At 41.6% G+C, this 24079-nt stretch overlaps 2 protein-coding genes across 6 annotated transcripts in view; both read right to left on the bottom strand.

The window, feature by feature from the left end:
* Positions 1 to 1080: 1080 nt before the first annotated feature.
* Positions 1081 to 6183, bottom strand: sdsl (serine dehydratase-like). Its single transcript, XM_084913994.1, has 9 exons — positions 5916 to 6183; positions 4522 to 4675; positions 4398 to 4434; positions 4170 to 4309; positions 3993 to 4081; positions 3673 to 3906; positions 3456 to 3586; positions 1951 to 2037; positions 1081 to 1815 (listed from the first exon to the last, which is right to left on the bottom strand). Exons 2-9 carry the CDS (start codon positions 4666 to 4668, stop codon positions 1712 to 1714), a joined length of 969 nt encoding a protein of 322 aa, XP_084770120.1. The 5' UTR covers positions 4669 to 4675; positions 5916 to 6183; the 3' UTR covers positions 1081 to 1711.
* Positions 6184 to 6852: 669 nt separating this feature from the next.
* LOC146365519 (apoptosis-stimulating of p53 protein 1-like) overlaps positions 6853 to 24079 on the bottom strand; it is a 60882-nt gene continuing 43655 nt past the window's right edge. For 4 of the 5 annotated variants that reach the window (XM_084913989.1, XM_084913993.1, XM_084913992.1 and 1 more), the window contains 17 exons: positions 23748 to 23827; positions 23486 to 23653; positions 22927 to 23067; positions 22642 to 22837; positions 22159 to 22284; positions 17684 to 17751; positions 17219 to 17417; positions 16895 to 17122; positions 16584 to 16802; positions 15160 to 15310; positions 15006 to 15043; positions 13000 to 13367; positions 12755 to 12892; positions 11230 to 11363; positions 9672 to 9838; positions 9384 to 9583; positions 6853 to 8450 (listed from right to left, as the gene is read on the bottom strand). In XM_084913989.1, the coding sequence (XP_084770115.1) occupies positions 8409 to 8450; positions 9384 to 9583; positions 9672 to 9838; positions 11230 to 11363; positions 12755 to 12892; positions 13000 to 13367; positions 15006 to 15043; positions 15160 to 15310; positions 16584 to 16802; positions 16895 to 17122; positions 17219 to 17417; positions 17684 to 17751; positions 22159 to 22284; positions 22642 to 22837; positions 22927 to 23067; positions 23486 to 23653; positions 23748 to 23827 (2663 nt within the window). In that variant the 3' untranslated portion in view covers positions 6853 to 8408. The remainder of the gene's footprint in view (positions 8451 to 9383; positions 9584 to 9671; positions 9839 to 11229; positions 11364 to 12754; positions 12893 to 12999; positions 13368 to 15005; positions 15044 to 15159; positions 15311 to 16583; positions 16803 to 16894; positions 17123 to 17218; positions 17418 to 17683; positions 17752 to 22158; positions 22285 to 22641; positions 22838 to 22926; positions 23068 to 23485; positions 23654 to 23747; positions 23828 to 24079) is intronic. The other variant, XM_084913990.1, reaches the window with a different exon arrangement.

Below are 24079 nucleotides of genomic sequence, written 5' to 3'. Positions count from 1 at the left end.
TCGCATCAAGTCCATTATCTGCCAGTGCTCTTTGTGAAGAACCTGATATCTTATGCATCTGTCTGAGAGCTGAGAAGACAAACACTATCTACAAGTTGTTAAAATGAACTCTGCACAGAGCAGTGAGGAGCTGTTTCCATAGTAATAGCCGCCTACACACAACACAGTGACCTGACTGCTAATTTTAATGTGACATGAAACAATCCAGAAGCAAAAGTCTGTTGTTTTGACTTAAAGCAAATCAAAGCAACACCCTAGGAAATAATGGAGGGGGGGGGGGGTTTGCATGGGTTTAACCACCCTGCAACCCCACCTTAACTTCAAAAATGTAAATAAAAAATATAGTAAATTCCGCCCTTTAAAATATCTAATATCTTCTTTTACTGCGTGTCTACTTCAGTATTGTGACAGGCTGGACCTGATCCCAGCTGTCAGGGTTAGAGGTAAGAGTTAAACCAATCCAATCGCAAAAACAATCTGACCAGCAGATTTTTCATGTGCAGTAACATGTGCATGAAAAATCAGCCGAGTATCCCAAAATGCACGGGGGAGTTCTGGAAATGCACATCAGAGGAAGGCAATGAAGCTGAGCAGCAAGCTGGTTTGGTGGTTAGCACCACCACCTCACAGCAAGTGAGGGTTTGAATGCACCAACTGACTGTGGCCTTACAGTGCGAGTTGTGAGGCCTGCGAAAGACGGGTGACCTCTCTGAGGTGTCCCCTACCCTCACCCTATCACAAGCTCCACCTCAACCACTACCTTGACCTGGATAAGCAGAAGAATATGGATGGATGGGTATTTATTAGTGGTGGGCAGATCGATCCAAATATCGATTGTATCGATACCAAGTCAACATCGCTATTGGATCGATACCAAAATATGCAGCATTGCACACGACTAGTATTTATTCATAATATGAAAAATTTCCAAGCCTCTCTTTGCAATTTATTGCTATTTTGGCACTTCTGTTTAACATAGCACTTTACTAAACTGTGACACCTCAGTGCAGTGTAGTGTCCTTATCAGCTGATTCTGGGGGGACAAGGCAGTGATGGATATTTCAATGAATGACCCACGAATTCAGTTATGCATGGCAAACACTTTATTTTTATCTCGTCGCTTTGCACTGGGTTTTATACAGTTTTTTTCATTGCATGTAGTCAAAACTGCCCATATTTGATACTCTCTCCTTTCATGCCAAACACCACAGGGATCAGAGCAGAGATACTATCAGTGAGCAAGTGCCGTTTCTTGCTATGAGAGTCACCAACCAATACTCATTTTATTGTCAACACACATGTGGGTAAACACAGTGTCACACTTCACTGAGACTTACTGCGGGCTTTCTGACAAACAAAATGGAAAAAAAGATGCTAATACTTGTCTGAAGTGTTTCTAACTGTGAGGCACTTTTGATTAGAGAGCTGTGACACCACCATGTGACAAAACTGTGTAACTGCATGCTAAGCAATAATTACTCAAAATGACATTTAAATTAAAACACTTAATAACTTATAGAGATTTAGCTCAGTTACTTAACATATAATCACACTAAAATATTATAAACTTTCTTTTAAATTATATAAAAAGAGACTTTTGCTTTTAAATTTACAGTAAAACTGCACATTTCTTTATTTTTCCTTCCACTCACTGAAGTTTTTTCCTCGTTATACACACCCTGCCCACACACACCTGCACGCATACAAAAGTTTAACTCTGCAGTTTGTGCTTCAGGTTGGTCAGTTGCTCCATGTTGATGGTGGAGCCACCGCACACAATCATCAGCAGAGGGCCCATGAGAGCTGGCAGACGACCTAAAATGAGGAGAAGCAGTAACTGATGTAGTCATTTCTCTGAACTGAGAAGGTCTCAACCGTCTCAGCCTGATGGACTGAAGTACTCATCAGCTGCTTCAGTATGAAGAAAACAGAAGGAAGGTGAGGACTTACCTTCATTTTGTAATCTGACTATGATACCGCTGTAGACAGCTGCCAGCGCTGCTCCACACGCCATCTCCACCAGCACGCGTTCCTCATCTGCAACCGGCATGCCATCACACTAACTCTGGTGCAATTTCCACTTAGTTGTGCATAATTTTTCAAACATTTTCCACTATTCAGCAAAGCCACAAAGCAGCAGGCTTAAAAGTTACTGATGAAAAAGTTTTGTCATGGTGTGAACATTGTTGCCATAGTTACTGAAGGTAGAGGTATTCAGACCCTTCACCTGAATTCTTTGCATGCATGAATCATCCAAAAACCAACTTAAAGTGGACCCGCTTTGTACAATTCACATTTCCTCTGTAGAAGCCAGTGAAGATGGCTCCGGCATCTGGTTAGGATGCCTCCCTAGTTCCTCTCTTTGCAGGTTTCCAGTCACACCCAACTGGGAGGAGATCCTGGAGTAGACCCAGAAACAGCTAGAGAGACGATACATCTCATCTGGTCTGGGAATACCTCAGGATCTCCAGGAAGAACAGAAAGTGTTGCTACCCTTTAAAGCCTAAACTGTCCTCTGAGTGGCTGGCTGGGTAGGGCTCCTGACTTCATACAGATATGAAGTTCAAATAAACCAACAGCAAAATGTTTCTAAAGTCTCAATGGAGAAGTGTTTGTTCTCTTATAGAATGATAAATTAGCATGTTTAGGGGCTTTTGTGACACTCCATCTTTTTATGAGGGAAATTTAGGCAGCATTTTACTGCAAACCACAGAGGACAGGCTGCACTGGAGGTTGCCAGATTAATATGAGAAGATTAATGTGTGAGGGAAGAATTACAAGTATTGCTGCACAGATCTGTGTTCTTTAGTTACATATTTAAGTTTATAGTGCAAAGCAGCCCTAGTCTAATATTTCACAAAGTGTTGTGCTATATAAGATTAGTATATGTTTTGTTGTATTAGATAAATTAACTAGAGCTGATGTTGTTCAGTATAAGTTAATAATAAGTCACAAAAAGTATAGTGCTTGAATAAATGTGCTAATAAATTATTGCCTTCCCCTGGCTGTAGCTCTATCATTAATCATTAGACTTTCTCTGCCCACAAGAGGGCAGAAAATGGCTTCCACAGGCCTGTATGGTTTGCAGTTAATTTCATTCATTCTGGGGCATAAAGACATGCTTGTCCAGCAGCTCGAAGTGAAGAAAAACATTGTACAGGGAAGCAAAACGAAAGCATTTATGTACAGGAAGTCTTTTACAGAGTAAAACTTTATTCTAATTTTCTGCAAAAACCCTTCTTTATACTCCTTATTATCAAAGTAACCGTGGAAACTGGAGGTATTAGGACGCACAGGATAGAAACAAAAGTCTACCATGCTGATTTGGACACTGACTTAATAGCAATTGGTGAGAATAAATGTGATGCAATATGAAAAAAACAAAACAATTAAAGATTCATTAATTGACACTCATCACCAAGCTTAAAGGCAAATTCAGAGGAAAAAACACTCACCCAGGAATGTTTGGATAGCGTGCAGAGCCTGCTGGTCGGTCACCAGCTCAGAGATGATTGTCAGCTCGCTGCTCTGGCTGTAGTCGAAGGCTTGTTTACAGGCCGTCTTCGCTCCAAGACATTTAGCCTCGCTGTGGAGAGGCAGTAGGTTTGATGGATGAGGGTACGTTCGAAACACTTCATTGCAAAAAACTTTTAAATTCCTTTAAGATCAAACCTGGTGATGTCATCTAAAGTGACCAACTTCCCCGCTTTAATTGCAGCATTGAAACAGTGTGCCCCCACTGTTTCCATCGCGACGATGGGCACGTCTGTCCACCCCACATCCTTTAGGCCCTGGATGACCCCACACAGGAGGCCCCCTCCGCCCACAGACACCACCACAGCTCCGGGCTTCACGCTGGGACCCAGAGAGGCAGTGACCTCTGCAATCATACTGGCGTGGCCTTCCCTGTATGGGTGAGTGTGTGGACACAGGTACAGTTTGAAAGTGAGTCGTTTTAAAGTGCTCTGTGCTTTAATTAGGAGGTTTTCTACCATAGCAAGGGGTGATCGAATGGAGCAACATAAGTAAGCCCTTCAGTTTCTGCCAGTTTGAGAGCCTCCGTGTTGGCATCATCCCAAACCTGCAAAGATAAGAGTCTTAGTCTTCTTTAAAAAAAAAAAAAAAAATCTAAATTCTGGATTTTAAACCATCATATCAGTGAGCTTCACCTTGCCTACAATTCTGACAGTAGCACCCTGATCATGGAGTCTCTGGACCACCAATGGAGGAGTGGAGGAGGGAACTATGATGGTGGCTGGCACGCCCATTTTTTGGGCTGCATATGCTGCAGCCATACCTGCATTACCACCTGAAAAAACACCACCTTCAATACTAAAGAAACACACTAATGACACTGCATTGTAATGAGAATATGATGTTTAACAGGACAGAGTCACCTGAAGAGCAGATTACTCCTTTGGAGTGTCTGGCGAGCTGCAACGACACATTAAACAGTCACTGTGTGACACTGTGGATCTGAAGGAAGGGAGCACGTGTGAGGGGGGCTGTAAAGATTCCCACCTGCTGGCAAAGGTGCCCAATGCCGCGGATCTTGAAGGAACCGGAGGGCTGTGCATTCTCCATTTTTAGATAGACAGTGGTTCCCACCCTCTTGGACATGTTGATGCTCTCCAGCAGCGGTGTCTTCAGGTGGAAAACCTCTGCCATGGTGCACCTAGATGCCAATGAAAGAGAAGCAGTAAAAACTCCACAGAGTGCAAGTGGGTGGTACAGTGGAAAAGTTGTTCATCTTTTATACACATTTTCGTCTTCTGTTAGGTTTATTGGTAGTCAGAGCACAACTATCACCAGCTCTCAGATTGCAGTGCTGAAGAAAGAGAAGAAACAAAGAAGCTGCCTCTGCACAATTTGTGTTAATTTAAGGCACTGAACACTTGAGTCCTTTTTCATTGGCAGACTGTCTTTCACATGTAATTTCACTTTAATCTTCTGATCTGATTTAAAATCAACTGTGCATCATATTTTATTAGTAACCATGAGAATATCACCCCCCCCCCCCCCTTCTCTCTGTACTGTATTCACCTACTGTGAATATTGTAACTTTGATTTTTCTAATCTCATCTCTTCTGTTTCTTACTGCACAAATCATTTCTCCCACTTTCCACCAAAATCTGTAAAACCACCATCCTTCACTTCCTTCCTTCCTTCCTTCCATTGTTGTTGCCACCTTCAGCTTCTGCTTCTTTCCTGATAAACCCGAGGGTTAAATTATTTTCCTTGGCTTCCTTCGAAACCTAATCTCACATTTTCCACTGATACCAAACGTGCCAGAGCACATAAAAACACCCCAATGTGTGAATTCTTTAGTATTTCTCTTGAAATGCCCGGTCTATTGCCTGTGTAAATACACTGTAAATAGGTTCGTTTTTAATATTAACTACTATCACCGTTTGAATTATGTACCAAGCATGGGCAGTGTTGCTTTCAGTAATAAAATAAAATGTCCAAAGTGGAAAATCAGGTATTTATGTTCTTCACTTTAATCTTCAGCAGCTCTCTTTAGGGGTCGCCACAGCGGATCACCTGCCTCCATCTCACCGTATTCCCAGAACCCATCTATTTCATAACTAATAAATAAATAAAATAATACAATTTAAACACCGGTAAGGGTCAAAACCAAACAGAAGTATTTAAAAAAAGAAAAACAGATAATAGCTTTTTGTTGCTAAGAGAATAGGTTTGACATACAGTTCATTTTGGGAAAGAAAAAAATGTGTAATTGTTGATATAAATATTTGGGAGAAATACACTCAAAGTCTGAATCTTCTAGCAAAACCTGTCTGCCAGCGGAACTTTATTAACACAACAAAGCAATAATTAACATAAAGCGTCCGAAATGCTACGTTGTAATTTGGGATATCAAATACAAACCATTATATAAACCTCTGACTTACGTTCGGTTAAAATGTCTTCGTGAATGAGCCCCGCAACAAAAATTAATCAACTGTTTACTTTTGGAAAATGTATTACAGTTTCACCAGACGCTACGCTACATACGAATGTAGCACATTGTACCGGAAAAGTATCCAATAGTAACAAGACAACTTCCGGTCACTGCTTCAAAATAAGTGTTTGATTAAAACCAATGACTGTAGAAACTTAAAGTGAATTTACTGCTGGAAACAAGATTATATTACGTTTGCCTAAAATAAATTTAAACTAAGTGTAAAAAAAAAAAAAAAAGCATTTTAGTCAAATAAAATTACAAGATAACAAAACTAAATAATATAATTGTCTAAAAAGTGTCTTAACAATTCGTCAGTTTCGCCAACTATGTCAGCACACCAACTCTGAGCCAGCTTTGGTAGGCATGTAAACTGGGTTTTTACATGAGTATGAGTATGTGTGTTAGTAGTGTTTTGTAATTTTGTACAGTTCTGAACTCATCAAACAACATCCATTTCACAGCGAATACAATCTAATAAAACGAACTGAAGTGAACAGTTTAACAATAAGAACTAAACTGGGAAACTGCCCAGCTAACTCAACTGATTTTGAAATTTCCCAACAGATCGGTTTGCCAAGTGTTTTTATTTTGAAATTACAAAATAAAAGGCTGACAGTTTTCTGTAGTTCAGTTCCTGCATTAGAGTTAAATTACATAACAAACGCCACAGTGATTGAATTTAGGATTTTAATCTGGAAAAAACTTAGGAGTGAAGAGCTTTCTGTCGGTGCTGGCTCTCCTGAATGACCTTTGAACTTTAATTCCCATCTAAAGTCCACGGTTTATTACTTGAGGCTTGTAATTATGTAAGCTCACGTGTGTCTGCCTGTAACTGTTCCAGCTGTGCATTGTTTGAAAAAAAAAAAAAACGAGCTGAGTCATTGTTGTTTTTCTCTGTAGGGATTATAATTTCTTTATTAATATTGTACAGTAGCTGTATAGTAACAGTTTGCATATACACAAAGTGATGGTAAGCACTTCTCAGAACAATATCTCACTCTCACACCAAACATCACTCATCTTATTGCTTCATATTTTACACAGCTCGTGATGAAGAAAACGGCGCTTTATTTTGTGGCAAACCTTTCCTGTACACTAGGTGGCAGCAGTGAGCAGCACCAGCACTGACACATGAAAAGAAACAGGAGCAGTGTGTGCTAGTAATGAGAAAAATAATAATAGAAAGCAATGTTTTGTTTTAAATAAAGCAATATAAATCAGGGCCAGAAGCAGAAGCAGTGGAGGCAGTTCTTCCTCCACTCACGGCTAATTTAGCCCCATTTTAACACTGACACAGGTTATCTTTCCCAGTCCAGAATAAGGCTGGGTTTTCCTTGAAGCCACCTTTCTGGGCAGCCACAGGAGCTTTAATGTAACATATTTAACAGCAGATTGACAGAGTAGCTTTTAGTTAATGGGTTAATCGTCAGTTTTCACATGAGGGTCGGTATCTTTAGTCTGAAGAAAAATATGCAACAACTAGCAGCATTTTTTTTATCTCCTCTAAATAAAAGTATCACCCATCCTTCACTTTCACACCCTTTTCTCCTCTTTCTTGTTTTCCTTCATCTTTTCCCCCTTTCTCCTCCTTTACCCTCAACAACCATTTTGGCAGTTGAACACATGTACATGTGAGAGCGTGCATTCATCCCATAATAGTTGACAAATGCTTGAATGTCAGATTATGAACTCAGAAACAGCTCATTATTCTGACTTGACTTCAAACCTTTTTGCTTCACCGTGCGTGGGTGGATGCAGATCCCAGCTTCCACGTGTCACAGTCTTGTGGTTGCACTTCCAACTCTTTTCCTCTGATTCATTTTCTGCCGAAACCTGACTCCCGTTAACGTTGTTTACCCTCCCCTCACTTTCCTCTTTCCAGCTCCACTTTCACATTTCACATCTCACACGTACTTTCCGCCTGTAAATTTACTGCATTTACAAATCTTCACGCCGTGCAGCGTGAAGGTGTTTCCACTGTAGCTGAGAAAGAGCGCATTCCTTTGCTATGTCGCTGATGAGGCTGGCATTATAAACATCCATCTGGGTGTTTTGTTTTTCTTTAAATTAACACAGTACAAAAATAAAGCGACATTTAAAGGATATTTGGAGAATATCAGACAGAGCTTTATGACTCCAAGCTCATTGTTTCATATTTTAAGCTGTGTGGAGCTTTAAAAAAGCTTAAATTGCTTTTTTAATACTCTTTTTTTTCATTCAGCATTTCTCATGCAGCTGAACACTTTGAGTTATGAATTTACGTCAGCTCTGCAACATCTCGGTGAAAATGCACACTGCATCTATCACGATTTGGCTCTGTTGCATCCACACAAATAGAAGAAAGTGGCTCCATCTTTGTCCTCCCCTCATTCTGCTCCTTCTTCTCCTTCTTTCCTGCATGCATGCCCCCTCTGCGAGCATGAGGCTCCTGATCTGGGCTTTATGCCAGTGAGCGTTGTCTGGGTTTGATCCTTGGATACAGCTGCAGAGAAAACAAGACAGACACAGAGAGCTAGAAAGAGCAAGCGAGGATGTAGGTGAGGTCACAACATCATGTCAATATGTTCTCAAGGTGCCTGATCATCTGAAGGCCAGCAGACTGAGGGGCATCGTGTGGGAAGAAGGTCTTCCTGCATTTGCATGTTTTCTGTGTGGTATAAACTGAACAGAACATAGGACAGACAGGTACTTGACATACTCTTGCTGCTCTTTTACATCATCTATGTGACGCCAAGAGTTGGATGGGGCAAATTTTTCTGCAGTTAAATAGCTCAAAATCAGAAATCTCATCTTTTCTAAGTGTCCTTGACGTCTTATATGCTAACATGAAACCAGCTGCTTGAAACTTCAGAGCAGAATTTCAGTCAGCCCTAACCTTTGAATAAAACTGGACTATTCTTTGAAATAAAATCCTTGTCAAACTTAAACCGTTGTTCTAAAAATCTGATTTGGAACAAGTCGTCCACACTTTTGTTTTCTCTTGACCAATTTGCTGCAACTCTGCTCTTTGTGGTACACATGAAAAGTTTCTCTCTTGCCTCCCACAGAGCAGCATCTTGATTTCCTACTTTCACATAACCCCTAATCTGGCTTCTCTCCACTGGCTTTCTGTATGTCTTAGAGTTGATTTTATGATTTGCTGCTACATGGCACAACTGTTGGCACCGTATGAATATGTTTACAGGCTTAGATCCTCAGCTGGGTCCTCCTGGCACTGTGAAAGTAAGGTGATCGTGTTTATATCATCAGGGTCACTCTAGTCTGCCTGAGGAGATAAAACTCACAGTATCATCGACTCCTTTGAAGTCTTCCTCTCTCTTTTTGTCCTTGAGTTGTACCTGTTCTTATACTAATGTCTAACTTTCTCACTGTAATATTTTCACCAGAGTCGCTGTTTTGGTTTCGGTTCTCTCACCCCCAGCAGATTTCTGGGCACGTATCCCTCGCGGTCATTCAGGCGCGCCCACCACCACTCTGTCTCAGTGTCGTCATGGCGACGCACCACAGTGATAGCATCACCTTCGCTGAAGGAGAGCTCATCAGACTGCTGGGCTGTGTAGTCCCACAGGGCATAGACTAAACCTTTGTTCATCACACCCAACTTTTCCTGCACACCTGTGAGAGACACAACGATGACTTTAGACGTTTACCTGTGCGATGATGGTAATTGCGCACGCAGGTGAGTGCGTCTGTATCTTCCTACCGTAAAGGAACTGGGAACACTGGGTGTAGCCCTCTTCCATTTCTTCACATTTGTCCGCGGCTGTTTCCACGTCGCTGATCGTTGTGGCAAAAATGGCCGCCCCTGACTCCACCAACATCTTGCAGAGGTGGACACTGTTACATGAAGCTGCACAGTGCAGCGGGGTCCTGTGAAGACAACAACATTAAATGGGACCTTGCAAGGAAGAAAAAAAGTAAATTTGATGATATATTATGTTACTGTATTTGCAATAAAGATCTTGTGTAGATCTAAAGCAGAGTCAGCTGAGCTTTTAGTCGCCTTAACTCACTTGATCAAATTTTGTATGACTGGCAGAGTTTGTGACTTAACAGCAAAAAACCCAAAACTGTTAGCATAGCAGATATCCAAAACTACCAAACTGCTGTCCCTTTGCTGTTAGCTTCCTTAACAAATAGATTCACCCATAGGTGGGTCTGATCCAGCTTTATAAGCCAGTATTGGGCTCATGAATTCCCCTTATTAGGGCTATCCCCTCTTTTTGATATCATATTGAGCTAAAAGTAGAAAAAACTGCATATACCAAGCATTTAGAGCAGTATCTGAAATCTGAAACTTTGCCTATGTTTAATATGAGCATCGCAATTCGGTCAGTATATGCAGTCCTATGAAAAATGAAGTACACCATTACCGTTTGTTTCCATAGGAATTAGAAGGGTAAGCGTTAGCACCTTTATAAAAACAGAACCAGACACCAGCATATCAGCACAAACTCCTCGTACCAGCTCTCAAGCACAGTGGTGGAGGGATGATGATTTGGGCACCTCGTAGGATTGAGTTACCAAGGGCTTCTCTGTATACCAAAGTATTCTAGAGTCAAATGTGACAGCTGAAGCTTCACTGAAACTAGGTCATGCAGGAGCACGATGATCCTAAGCACAGCAGGAAATCTACAACAGCTGCAATGGCCCATTCAAGGTCCAGGCCTCCAAAAGAAAGATTGGGTCAAAATTCCTCCACACTGATGTGAGAGAGTAATGAAATCCTACAGAAAACAATTTCTCCAAGTTACTTAATTTAGCTGCTAAAGGTGGTTCTGCAAGCTACTGAATCGTGGGATAGATTTTTTCACAGCACTGCGTACATTCCATGTGAGAGGAAATAAAGAAAAGGATTAGGTCCTCCTTCAACATGAACATTTCTCTTTTTACCAAAGTTCATTCACTTCCAATCAAAGAAAGAAAAAAAAGATGTTCCTGTAATGCACTTTAAAACAACTACAGTTTAAATTAAACTAACCACGAAAGAATCAAATGCATCAGTAATTAAATCAAGTAACTTGTGGATACAGACCCTAATTGCATATTGTAATCTCCTCCTTCAATACTGCTAAGGCAGCTGAGTCAAAATGAAATTGGAGTCAATTATCTCTGTCACTGCTGCCTCTGAGCCGAGCTCCAGCATCGCCACCACAAAGCACGCTCATTACTCAAACTCCCTCAAGTCCTTCATGCAGCCGCTGCTCTGTTATTGGTCTCTGTATTACTGCAGGACGCACAGACCGAATGAAGGCACTGACCATCCGTCACTGTCGGCTGCGTTCACGTTAACTCCAAAGTCCAGCAGGAACTTCACAATATGGTGATGACCAGCGCAGACGGCGTTATGAAGAGGTGTTATGCCTTCGTCGTTGGGCATGCTGGGGTTTTCCACCTGAAATAAAAAGAGATGCGTATAAAGAAATATTAGAATTGGAGAACGCCGGAATAAGTTATTAGCTGCTCACCTCCACAACGGTGATATCAGCCTGGAGAAGCTGAGAATGACCTCAGTGCAAAAGTCAGGAAACAACATGTTTTGAGCAGGTTGAAAACTGTTGAGTCTCAGAGTGTAATAATATCAAACTGAGCTTTTTGTGGATCTGAGAACATTAACTTCAGTTTGAAGCCTAAGAAGTCAGTAAGGACTCTCTTCTCCCGTGAGTGATGGCAGGGTTTCCATCGAAAGATGTGAGGCTCTGTTTTCTCTGCTGCTACAGAGTGCATCCCCGACTAAAACTTGTACAGTTCCCTGCTGAGACCTCCTCTCTACTGGCACAGATTAAAGGGAAGTATTGTCAGGAAGGTACTGAAAATGCTTTAAAACTGCCTGGTAAATGGCAAATTTGTTGAGGCAGTCTGCATGTGGGTGTAATTACTGGCATGTAAAAATATTACACTGTTGCATAACCCAATGTTTTTTTTAATGCAACACAAAAAAAGTAACCTTTACAAGTGTAACCACATTGTGTGATGATTTTCAGCTCTGCTTAAAAGTTATCTCAAAATCTGAAGGCTCTGCAGAAGTTTCCCTTGTCTTCTAAAAAGGCCAACTTTCCATAGTTGACCAGCTGCTACCTTGCACTTCAGAGACTATTTGTTCAACAGGACTAAAGAAAATATCATCAGGACAGTTTCTGAGTTCAAATGCACTCGTTATTTTTTTAAGTTTACTGTTGTATGACACAAGATTTTTGTGGTTTAGGTCATTCTCCAGATGCAGATCATATCTCTCTTGATGATAACCCCTACTGTCTCTTTACTGTAACGGCATATCTCAAGCCTCGTCACTCATTCTGACACATTTCAGTGTCTTCGCTACAATAAGTTTCTTCTTCTTCTGGGCTCAGTGGGATGCTGGATATCGGCTTCTGGCCCAAATCCTAAATGATAGCGATCCATTCCTGTCTCATCAGTGCTCCAACCTGATCACAGTCGGTGTGCTTCTGCTTTTTAATCACTGACCACATGAAAAATGTCCTCAAAGACCTGTCTTGATGCCTGCTCAATCATCCAGGTAAGAGCATCATCCAAACCGACGACCAAACTGAGGTCACTTTGATGAGTGATGAAACTAAAACAGTGCTTTCAAATGTCTGTGAGTCAGTTTTCTTGTTTTAGCTTCAGCGTTTAGGAATCATTTGGAACTATGGCTGATGTAGTTATAGAAATAAACTATATTCAACTTAATTTTACCTTTGCAAAGCAACACAGTAATCTTTGCAAGTATGAAAAGTGAGACTGTGTTATAAGAGCACTATAATTGCACATCATGTTCTGATTTACCTCATATATGATTCTCTGCACCAGGTCAAACTCTCCCTCCAATGACGCATCCAGGAGAAGAGCCAGAGGGTTAAACTTGACTCTCAGGCCGTGACCCGTTCGCTCTGATGACGGCTTCTTCAGGTTGGTTCGCTTTACCTGCAGCAAACAGCATAAGAGAAACAGTAAAGAAAATGAACCTGGTGTATTGTTGTGTGACAGATGCCCAGGTTTAATGTGTATGCTTTGTGTTGTTTTATACATACCTTAGGCAGAGTGGGCAGGGCAGGAGGAGATGGTGAAGGAGAGATGTGGCCAACTGAGTTTTGAGCAGGACTAGAGCCTCTCTGGTTGTTATTATTTTGGTCCTCTGGTCTCTCAGGTACAGGAATCGGGCTTGATTGGGTCGATGGTGAGACGCCGTTGCCAGTCTCTGCCGCTGCTGTTGTCTCTTTGGATAATTCTGTTGTAACTGCAGGAGGAGACGAACGGCGGGAATCCGAATTCAGGTTTTGGGCTTCACTCTCCGTGGCTGCTGCAGCGACCTGTTTATCTCCACGCTCTACGTTTCCATTAGCTGAATGAATGTTGTCCATGTCTCCCAAAAGGCAGTCCGGTTGGTAGAAAGTGTTGCCTAGAATTAAAGAAGGAACTTAAATCTATACAGGGAGTGCAGAATTATTAGGCAAATGAGTATTTTGTCCACTTCATCCTCTTCATGCATGTTGTCTTACTCCAAGCTGTATAGGCTCGAAAGCCTACTACCAATTAAGCATATTAGGTGATGTGCATCTCTGTAATCAGAAGGGGTGTGGTCTAATGACATCAACACCCTATATCAGGTGTGCATAATTATTAGGCAACGTCCTTTCCTTTGGCAAAATGGGTCAAAAGAAGGACTTGACAGGCTCAGAAAAGTCAAAAATAGTGCGATATCTTGCAGAGGGATGCAGCAGTCTCAAAATTGCAAAGCTTCTGAAGCGTGATCATCGAACAATTAAGCGTTTCATTCAAAATAGTCAACAGGGTCGCAAGAAGCGTGTGGAAAAACCAAGGCGCAAAATAACTGCCCATGAACTGAGAAAAGTCAAGCGTGCAGCTGCCAAGATGCCACCAGTTTGGCCATATTTCAGAGCTGCAACATCACTGGAGTGCCCAAAAGCACAAGGTGTGCAATACTCAGAGACATGGCCAAGGTAAGAAAGGCTGAAAGACGACCACCACTGAACAAGACACACAAGCTGAAACGTCAAGACTGGGCCAAGAAATATCTCAAGACTGGTTTTTCTAAGGTTTTATGGACTGATGAAATGAGAGTGAGTCTTGATGGGCCAGATGGATGGGCCCGTGGCTGGATTGGTAAAGGGCAGAGAGCTCCAGTCCGACTCAGACGCCAGCAAGGTGGAGGTGGAGTACTGGTTTGGGCTGGTATCATCAAAGATGAGCTTGTGGGGCCTTTTTGGGTTGAGGATGGAGTCAAGCTCAACTCCCAGTCCTACTGCCAGTTTCTGGAAGACACCTTCTTCAAGCAGTGGTACAGGAAGAAGTCTGCATCCTTCAAGAAAAACATGATTTTCATGCAGGACAATGCTCCATCACACGCGTCCAAGTACTCCACAGCGTGGCTGGCAAGAAAGGGTATAAAAGAAGAAAAACTAATGACATGGCCTCCTTGTTCACCTGATCTGAACCCCATTGAGAACCTGTGGTCCATCATCAAATGTGAGATTTACAAGGAGGGAAAACAGTACACCTCTCTGAACAGTGTCTGGGAGGCTGTGGTTGCTGCTGCACGCAATGTTGATGGTGAACAGATCAAAACACTGACAGAATCCATGGATGGCAGGCTTTTGAGTGTCCTTGCAAAGAAAGGTGGCTATATTGGTCGCTGATTTGTTTTTGTTTTGTTTTTGAATGTCAGAAATGTATATTTGTGAATGTGGAGATGTTATATTGGTTTCACTGGTAAAAATAAATAATTGAAATGGGTATATATTTGTTTTTTGTTAAGTTGCCTAATAATTATGCACAGTAATAGTCACCTGCACACACAGATATCCCCCTAAAATAGCTAAAACTAAAAACAAACTAAAAACTACTTCCAAAAACATTCAGCTTTGATATTAATGAGTTTTTTGGGTTCATTGAGAACATGGTTGTTGTTCAATGATAAAATTATTCCTCAAAAATACAACTTGCCTAATAATTCTGCACTCCCTGTATATATTTAGGCACACAGATGTCACCTGACCATCATATGTCGGTGTCTTACCTGAGCTTCCCTCCATGCCTCCTGCTAATGTGTTGAACCTGCAAAAAAACCGGCAGAAACAAATTACATTTTTCCATTTTGATTCTGTTTCTGTCTTAAATTCCTGAAAGTTTTTTGTTTGTCCTGGTGCAGTTAAACATGTGGTAGCACCAACCTCTGGTAGAGCAGTTTTTGGATGTTTGGCCCCTGAGGGCCTTCAGGTTCAGTGATCGAGCTCCGTTTCTTGAGGGGCCGCGGCGCGTTGCTGAAGCGGCGGCGGAGAACCTCCAGGTCTGCATCACTCTGGTATCGGAGCTGAGAGTGGGCTGTGGGGGACAAAGCTTTAAAGCTACTTTCTTCTTTTGTCGTTTGTTCTTGGAAAAATGTATTTTTTTCTGCTCCTGTTTCTGAGATTGTATCTTTTTTCTTTTGCTGAAATTATTCCCAAAAGCTTTTCAGGATAGCGTGATCTGTGACTGATAAGCACACTACCATAACTTAATGAGAACTTTCTTTAAGACTTACAGTATAAAAAGATCTAAATGTGATATTCTGGGATTTAAAAATCTAGACCTGTTTTTAGTATTTCCTTTTAATGATTTCCAAGGTGTGGGCTACGATTCAAGCGCGCCAAGAGAGATCGATTAAATGTAAATTTAAATGTCTTTTTTTAACATGTTCTCACATCTTATTTTTGTTATCAAGGGAAAAAGTTAAGTACAAAAAGATCTAAATGTATCATTGGAAAAAGAAAGAATTAAATATATTTTATTTGGCTCACGTGATTAAAGGTTTGGATGTGTTTCAGGAGATTTGGAAGCAGGCTGCAGTTTGAGAATGGCTGATTTAGCTCTTTCTAAGGAAGGTCCTCTGACTCAATTCTAGGGCTGCTCCCAGGAAATCAATGCTTGACTGAACAACTGACATAAAATTTGTGGTTAAATGATGAAGGAGGCTGGAATCTGCTTTAGTAAGAATAAAAAGCTAATAAGAAGAGTATCACTCAAAGAGACCAGTGAAGACACGGGAAATTTATGAAACTATGTGAGTAATATTTCTGCAGCCAGTGTGACTAAGTGACTGGGTTACTGTAATAAACTATAAAGTGTGTAGACATACATTTAACACCCAAACAGAAAATAAACAAATGCATTTTTTATAGTTCAAAGAGCGTTAGTTTATACATCTTTTGCATATCTAGATTGCTTGAAATGAGCTTTTTCAATCCTTAGTGTCGTATTTAACACGATGTGACATCTTTTTCAGTGTGCAGACAAATATACTTTTTTTCAGCACAAGCAGGTTCATATCTACAAAGTTTGGCCTAAAATGTGACAGTGCATTAAGTGCTGCTCCATCATCTGCCTCCATCCTATCCCTGGCTATCATCTGTCACACCAACCCTCTGCATGTCCTCTTTCATTACATCTGTGAATCTTTTCTCTGGTGTTTCTCGTTTCCTCCTGTCGAGGTCCAGCGTTCAGCATCTTTATCACTCTTCTTATTTTAACACGAAATGTGTTTTCTGGTATTAAACACAGGAGATAGAAACATTTTAACAAAGAAAGGTAACATTTATTGGTGATTGGTTGCACCTACCAACTGGGGTGAGCTTAGTGGGACTGAGGGGACGAGGGATGTTGTCCACACTGGGTGGAGGTTGAATTTGGCCCTCGCCACTCTCTCCTCCTTCTACTTTTCCTCCATCTTTATCTGTAGCTTCCTCCCCTGATATTTTTACTCCTCCTCCTCCCCCCTGGAGGAAAAAGACAGGGGATGGAGAAGTGGAGGAGGAGGGGAGGATGGGTTTACCGTAGACTGTGGAGAGACAGGAAAAAGGATGGGTTATGGTTTGTTTTCACCTGCAGAAGCTGTCAAACTGTCTAAACAGGTAATTGCTGTTTAATCACCTGCTTTGACAGTAGCCCTGTTGCTCAGAGATCCGTAGTTTTTGGCCTGAGGCTGCTGTAGGTACATGCTGTAGATGGAGCTGCTGTTCATAGTAGCAGGGCCCTTCCTGGGGGACTGTGGCCTGGAGGGATGGTCCGGGACGTAGGGACGTACGGCCACCGCCGGAGGGGGATCTGTCCGCTCTGTTTGTGGAGACAGTGGGGAGGGCTGGGAGGTGGTGGCAGAACCTAAGTGCAGAAACAGAAAAACAAAGTTATACAATCAACAGGACTGAAAGAAGAAGAAGATAAGCTTTTATTTTAATAAATAAAACTTTTTATTACCTTGGCTTGAGTTAGGAGGGACAGAAATACGGTGCTGTATTTGCTGTGAAGAGGGGGATGATGAATGGGGGGATGAGGCGGCACCGGATCGAGGCCAACCCAGTGTACCAGGGGCAGAACGAGGCAGGGAGCTCGTGGCGCAGTGATGTGCAGCTGCCTGGTGGGTGGCACTGGGGTACGTACCATAACCAGAGGGAAGCTGGTGGGAGGGAGACACAGATATGAAGTATAACTGCATAACCTATTTTTTTTCTTCTCACACAAAGACATTCATGACTGCTTTCCATGGAGATTTTCCTCCTTGGACATTTTGAGTTGAAAAGTGCACACCATCACTTCACTGCTAAGCAGAAGCCTCAAGCGAGCCTTGATACCTCTATAACATCGCTTACAGTGCAATAAATTATTTATTATGATCACAGAATTCATGAGAATAGCTAATATAACTGAGAATTACACCAGTACCTGTTCTGGACTGTTGGTCCTCCAGTCTGTTACGCTCTTAGTGATGGTGGGCCACGGTGCTTCATTGGCTGAAGGGAGAAAGCGGCAGAGAGTCAGGGAGCCGAGGAAGGGATCAAAACAGGAAAGGAAATTAAAGTGAGAAAGAAGCAAATAAATCCAAATGGAAAAGACAGATGAAAAAAGATACTATGAATGGTTAAGTAACTAAAAAAATGATCGGTTAAAGGGAGTGTATATAATGTGTATTTGTTGCATATACATGTATATTTTAATGCTGCTAAAATAGCATACACAGAGCATGTCTGTAGTTTACTCGGCAACATAAATCCAAGCGGACAATGCACTGATTCCCAACCAGGCGTACTCCAGGCGCTTACACCTTTCACTTTTTAAGAGTTACAATTTACAATTAAATTAAAAACAAAAGTGGGTTCTTAGCAAGAAAAAGTGAGAAAATTAAGAATGAATGGTTGAAAAGGACATCTAAAATAACAATACTAAGTAAAGGTAACTCATCAATACTTAAAATTTGTAGCCAATATAATGTAAGTTGTAATAATGCACAGTGACTGACAATAGCAGTCACAGAAAATGACTCGTGGCTGCAGTTAAACTATTTTTACTAGAAGAATAAAACCTCTAAAAAACAGGAAGCCGCTACAATGAAGGTTTAAAACAGAACAAAACTCTACAATGTGAAGTTTAACTCAGCCTCTGTCTCTGCAGAGGTGTTGTTACATAATAAACTGGCTCAGTTCAGTGCAGAGTCACAGTAGTAAATCTTCAGCCACTGTTGTCTGTGACAGCTAAGGTCAACAGCCTAGCTCAATGCTTTGGAATTTCATGGCAACTTGGCCACACCCTTGAAGACATTTAACAGGAAAGAGCTTTGTGAAGAAGTCAGGTGATCTTCCAAGCTATTGCAGAAGTGGAGAAGAAATGACTGATGGAGATCCACCATCAAAGCCGTGGTGCTAAAATGGCTAAATAAGTGCTGCTAAATAAAATTCCACATAATGTTAAACTCCAGCAGCCATTTCCAAACTGTTACCTAACCATTTCGCCCAGTCACGACACAGTCCTGGCTCATACCAGACTAATACTGATTAACTCTTCAACCCAGGAGCCACGTAGTCTGTACAGTAAGTTGTGCTGCGAAACCTGTTGGCTGCTTTAACCTGCTGACCTCAGGAAGAAAACAGTCACGACAGGAAACAAGCAGTCAGTTCTGTGAGAGGTGGAAACTTGGCCGCCTGCCCCTGAGAGCCCAGATTAGAAGCAGTCACTCAGTGTTATAGAGGAAAGACAGTTTACAGCACAGTCACGGTACGTCCTGGTGCAAACGACAAACGGGTCATGCAGTAAAGCGTTTCAGCCTCATCACCACTCAAGTCTCTTTAGTTCACCATTTTTAAGCGTTTGAGTTTGATATTCTGTCTGTAAAATATGCTGTTGCAATAATCAGCAGCCACAGCATTTAATGCAAACAAATGATTAAATGCTCTGCTGAGAAATCTCTCCTCCTGGCTTTGACGTAGATAACAGCCCAGCTCTGAGACTGTATCTGAACAGCATCATGGTGGCTTTGTGGTTCCAGGCAGACCATTCTGTTTCTGAGTTCTCCCCTGTGAGCTCCAGTTTCTCTCTCCATTTAAAAACATCTAATTCGATGCTGCGAGGACGCTTTCACAAGAGAGATTTCACTTCCTGTTTAAATAAAGGTTTGACTGAAAAACTGCACGCTCATACAGTAATGAAATCAACAGGCACACATGCTAAAGCATAACCTGATTTATAGTCTATTTTTCTTTAAATGCAAACATGTTTTACAAGATAAAATCATTTCGTATTAAAAACAGATGAAACTGAAAAAGTAAGAGAGAATTCAAGACAATGTTTTTCAAACGTGAAGCATAATTTTGATCTTCTTTTGCTGCTGGTTCAGTGAATTTTGGTCAGAGAGAGACCAAACCTGCAGTTTCGGAATCTGTGAGATGTCAGCTTTCAGCCCCAACAGCGTGTCCGTGGACGTGCCGTCAGGTGAACGATCCACACTTTGTGTTTTCATCTTTTCGCGGAATCCGTTTACCTGCTCTTTAATAGTTCTGCTGGTTGTAGTTTTGTGAGCTTTAACATGAGATGCTGGCATTTCTCGCAAAATACATTTATATTCAAAAATCAATTCAGGATTTAATGAATCAATATTGCATTTTTCCAAACTAAAATCGATTTGAATTGGAGAAAATCGATTTTTTAAACACATCACAATTATTGAGGTCATAAATAAGAGAGGATCACGATCATTTTCTCACAGACTTTTATATAATCTGACTTCTATTTACAACTGGAGGAGTCGCACACTGATGGCCATGAATAAAAATGCAGTTTTAAAACTTTTCAGAGCCAGACTCAACAGCCACCTTTCATATACACACTACAAAAACTGCTTACAAATGGCCTCACGTAATGAGAAGGAACTGAAGGAGTTCACCAGAAACAGATCAGACATCTTTCACCCAACCATCAGGATGCACAACAGAAAGCTTTAGATCCAAATATAAAATTATTATAAAAAGTAGTGTAATAAATATCCATCGTTTCAGCACTTTCTAGCAAATATGAGCCAGTTTTGTTTAAGATATTTTAAACAAATAAATGATTCCTTGCTTTGCTTTTTTTTCTGGGCTTAATCTCCCCGATGACATCACCCTCTCACCTAAAACCTCTTGTTATCCGACTCCCTCACACACTCATCACACGTACTATAGATAGCTACAATTCAGGCTTTCTCTCATTCATGTGCAATGGCCCCCTGCCCAGTAGACTGTTGATTTGATTTACAACTACGAATTTTCCACATTACATAAGCAGCGACATTAATAGAACTGTGGCATTTGCTTTGGGATTCAAGAACACAATGGGTGTTAAAACAAAGCTGGTTGAAGACTCTTTATTTTACTTCAGTGTAGGTGAAAAAAATAGATATCAGCAGTTTAAATTGTGTTTTTCCACACTGTGTAGGAAGAGATGTCGGAATAAATAAACTTGAGTCTAAAGCCAGACTTTGGTTTATTTTTGTGAAGCTGTGCTTCTTAACCCTGAGCAGCTGTTGGCTATCAGATGGCATGTCTGCACCCTTGTACACTCGACCTTTACAATTTAGGGTCCTTTGAGCAGCTGATTCAATTATGTTTTGTCTCTTTACCATCTGGACTGCATAGCGGTTTAAACACGAGCGTGCTCGGTTTGAATGCATCCACTCTGGGAGTCAGATTAAGAAAATGTGTGCTGTGAATGCCCTTTTCTATTTTGGGTCTTTGCAGCTGGCTCCAAAAGTGAGTCAGTCCCTATAAACTCCCATGTTAAAATGTTCAAGTTTACAGCAGATATGAACACATTTAGAACCACATACACAGAAATTTTAAGCTCTCTGTATTAAATTTCCCCTTCATGACAATAACGGAGGTCAACTTTTAGTAAACTCAGTTCCTTAAACTGAAACGCTCAACTACATCTGTGGCATTTTGGAACATACTGGAATCTTTTTAAAATCCATTACCTGAAAATGACAGTGATCGCTATGCAGTCTGCTGGACTAACCTCCTAATTAACTTGCACTAATTAGCAGGAATACAGTCTATGATAACTGCTCATGAACATGTTTTTTTGACACACACACACACACACACACACACACACACACACACACACACACACACACACACACACACACACACACACTTATTCTTGGACAGAAAAATAACTTCTTGCTCTGAATGAGCACCATCACTGGATCTTTCTAAAATATATATATATATATATTATAAAATATAAAATAGTGTCATACCTAGATTTATTTCCCACATATTCAAGCTTTAATTTGAAACCTCTGACCTGATTTGAACCGATTTAACGAATGTTATGTGCCTTGTGTATGAGGAGCTGTACACAAAATCTCAGTCCCCTACCTGCAAAACTGTGTTTTCTACAAGGCTCCAAATCTGCTGTCACACGTCTGACATTAACTTTCTATGTTAAGTCAAGCTGCGTGTCTCCAGTTACTCTCAAGAGCTGCACCCTGACCTCCTTAGAGGCCATATTTACAGAGCCATACTACCAAATATTCACCCTAAAAAAACTCACACAAATAGTTTCTAGATAACAGAATGTTTAAACGTCTGCTCAAAAAATCTATTAAGTGAATCTTTCGAGTGGTCATCCCCTTCTTTTTCACATAAACATGTGGTGCTATGTTGAAATAATATTATAACCTATAAACTTCTAATTTTCACTACTATCCCATACCCTGTTTTGATACTTTACATTTGGATTTGTGTAAGGTGACGTTTGGCAACTGAGCAACTTGGTTTTTGTGTAAAAATGAGGAGTTAAGGCTGAAGGTGGTGCTAGTATCGTGCTATCACCAATAAACCCAGCAGTGAGTAAGTTTGTTTAGTGGTTTCTCCTGGACTCACTGTTACTGTCGCCCCCCTGAGGGGACAGAGGCCCCTCCCACCGCTCAGTGGGCTCTGACAGGACGATGTCTAAATCTGACTCTTTCCATTGGCTGGGAGGCTTCCTGATGGCACTCCTCTCTTCCTCTGTAAGGCCACACCCACCACCACAGACAACACCAACCACGAGACAGCAACACCCACCAAACAACAGCACAGACGTAAACATCACCACCATGACATCGGAATGACGAAAACAACAGCGAGACCCACACCAGCACCACAACACATTACAAAACAGCAATCACAGAACCACCACATTAAATCATTGAACATTGGAGAGAACACCGACAGAGAAGGGGAAGAGGGAAAAAACAGGACAGGAGAAAGAAATGGAAGAAGAGCACGTTAGAGGTCAGACAGCGATAAAGACAAACCAAGTCTGGTAAAGCACAGAGACTTAAAATGGGGAAAAAAAACAAAACAAAATAAACATCCACCAACCTGAGAGGGAGCGAATGTGGCTGAGAGGGGTGGGTTTGGGCGGTGGGTCAGCTGGGAGCGGGTACCCTGGCTCTTGTCTCCCCTCGGATGGAACCTGGATGTAGGGGCAGACAGCTGCCACTCGACCCGAAACTCCAGCACCGGGGTGGGAAGAGCTTTGAGGGGAGGACAGAGTGCCTCCATTCATACGACTTAACTGAAGTGGACACACACAGACACCTAGAATGAGACTCATATAACATGATAAAGAAAACAGACCAGACTTTTTTTTTTTGCACACTGCACCTCTGCTCTCTTCTTATGCAGGCGTTCTCTCAGGTCACCGATGCGTTGATCCATCACGGTCACCTGGGCGTTCCTCTTGTTCAGCAGCTCCTTATTCTGGGATAACTTGCTGCTCTGCTCCAGATTGTGCCGGTTACGAGCCTGAAAAGCCCCCAAAACGTTTTACTCACATTTATGATTTTTGACACCGAAAGCAGGCAGGAGAAGGTCCCACTAAACATCTTTTTTTCTGCAACATTTTTATTATGTTTTTGATTGGTTTTAAAATAGCTGTGATCAGACAGCCACATGATATCCACTGTAGGTGCCAAACTAGTATAAACTCATGGCATTTACAGTGTTTATGGCATTGCTTGTTTGCATGAGCTTCAAAAACATATTGTTCCCACATGCTTAGATGGTGTGGTGGTGCAGCGGAGGTGTTGGTAGATAATGAGGAAGAACAGGTGTCCTTTGTTTTTCCAACCAGATTGAGACATAAACATTTACTACACATCTTTTCAATTAGCCGTAAAGACTGCTTGGCAAAGGCCAAGTGTTTGCTCAGGGTATAGTTTACCTGCAGCTCCTGGTAAAGTTTCCTCAGCTCCAGAGCTGCAGGGCCTGAAAGAGGCGATCCTTTATGACCAGTGCCTGCACCCTGGGGTCCCGTGGGTGCCCCCTGACCTGGTGCACCAGAGTGTAGCTGCAGGCGTCCTCTCCTCAAATCCTCCAGCTGCTGAGTCAACTGTTAAACCAAAATTAAATACATATATGTGCACATATATCTTATCAAATCAAATCTGCTTCAAAGTTTACAGAAACCAAATAAATTTTCGTACCTGGTCGACTCTGATCACCGCAGTCTGCAGCTCCGCCTGCTTCTCCTGAAACAGGCTGCTCACATGGTCAATCTCTGCAGCTGCACACAGAGAGCAGGAAGTCAGATTGAAATTACATCGCTGTAGTTATTAATATTTTAGTGCTCAGATTCTACAGAAATACATATAAACACCGAGCACACTGTAAGTGACTGAGTAAATGGTCAAAAAAATCCCTCACGCTGCAGCATCAAGGCTTTATGAGGTTAAATTCATGGTCTTTTAATATGCAGTCGTTTACTTCAGGGCCTGTAATCCACAGTCACCAACTCTACAGTGTTACAGAGTGTTTA

This window comes from Perissodus microlepis, chromosome 19 (assembly GCF_051167445.1).
Source record: "Perissodus microlepis isolate ML-2025 ecotype Zambia chromosome 19, ASM5116744v1, whole genome shotgun sequence".
NCBI classification, from domain to species: Eukaryota; Metazoa; Chordata; class Actinopteri; order Cichliformes; family Cichlidae; genus Perissodus; species Perissodus microlepis.
This window is presented reverse-complemented; position numbering and strand designations above follow the sequence as displayed.

What these genes read in the sequence shown, in the direction of transcription:
- sdsl (XM_084913994.1), bottom strand. Translation starts at nt 4,668, where the DNA reads ATGGCAGAGGTTTTCCACCTGAAGACACCGCTGCTGGAGAGCATCAAC. An exon ending in TTGGGCACCTTTGCCAGCAG is followed by an intron (nt 4,435 to 4,521) that starts GTGGGAATCTTT and finishes GTGTCGTTGCAG; the next exon opens with CTCGCCAGACACTCCAAAGG. An exon ending in CGCTATCCAAACATTCCTGG is followed by an intron (nt 2,038 to 3,455) that starts GTGAGTGTTTTT and finishes TGCCGGTTGCAG; the next exon opens with ATGAGGAACGCGTGCTGGTG.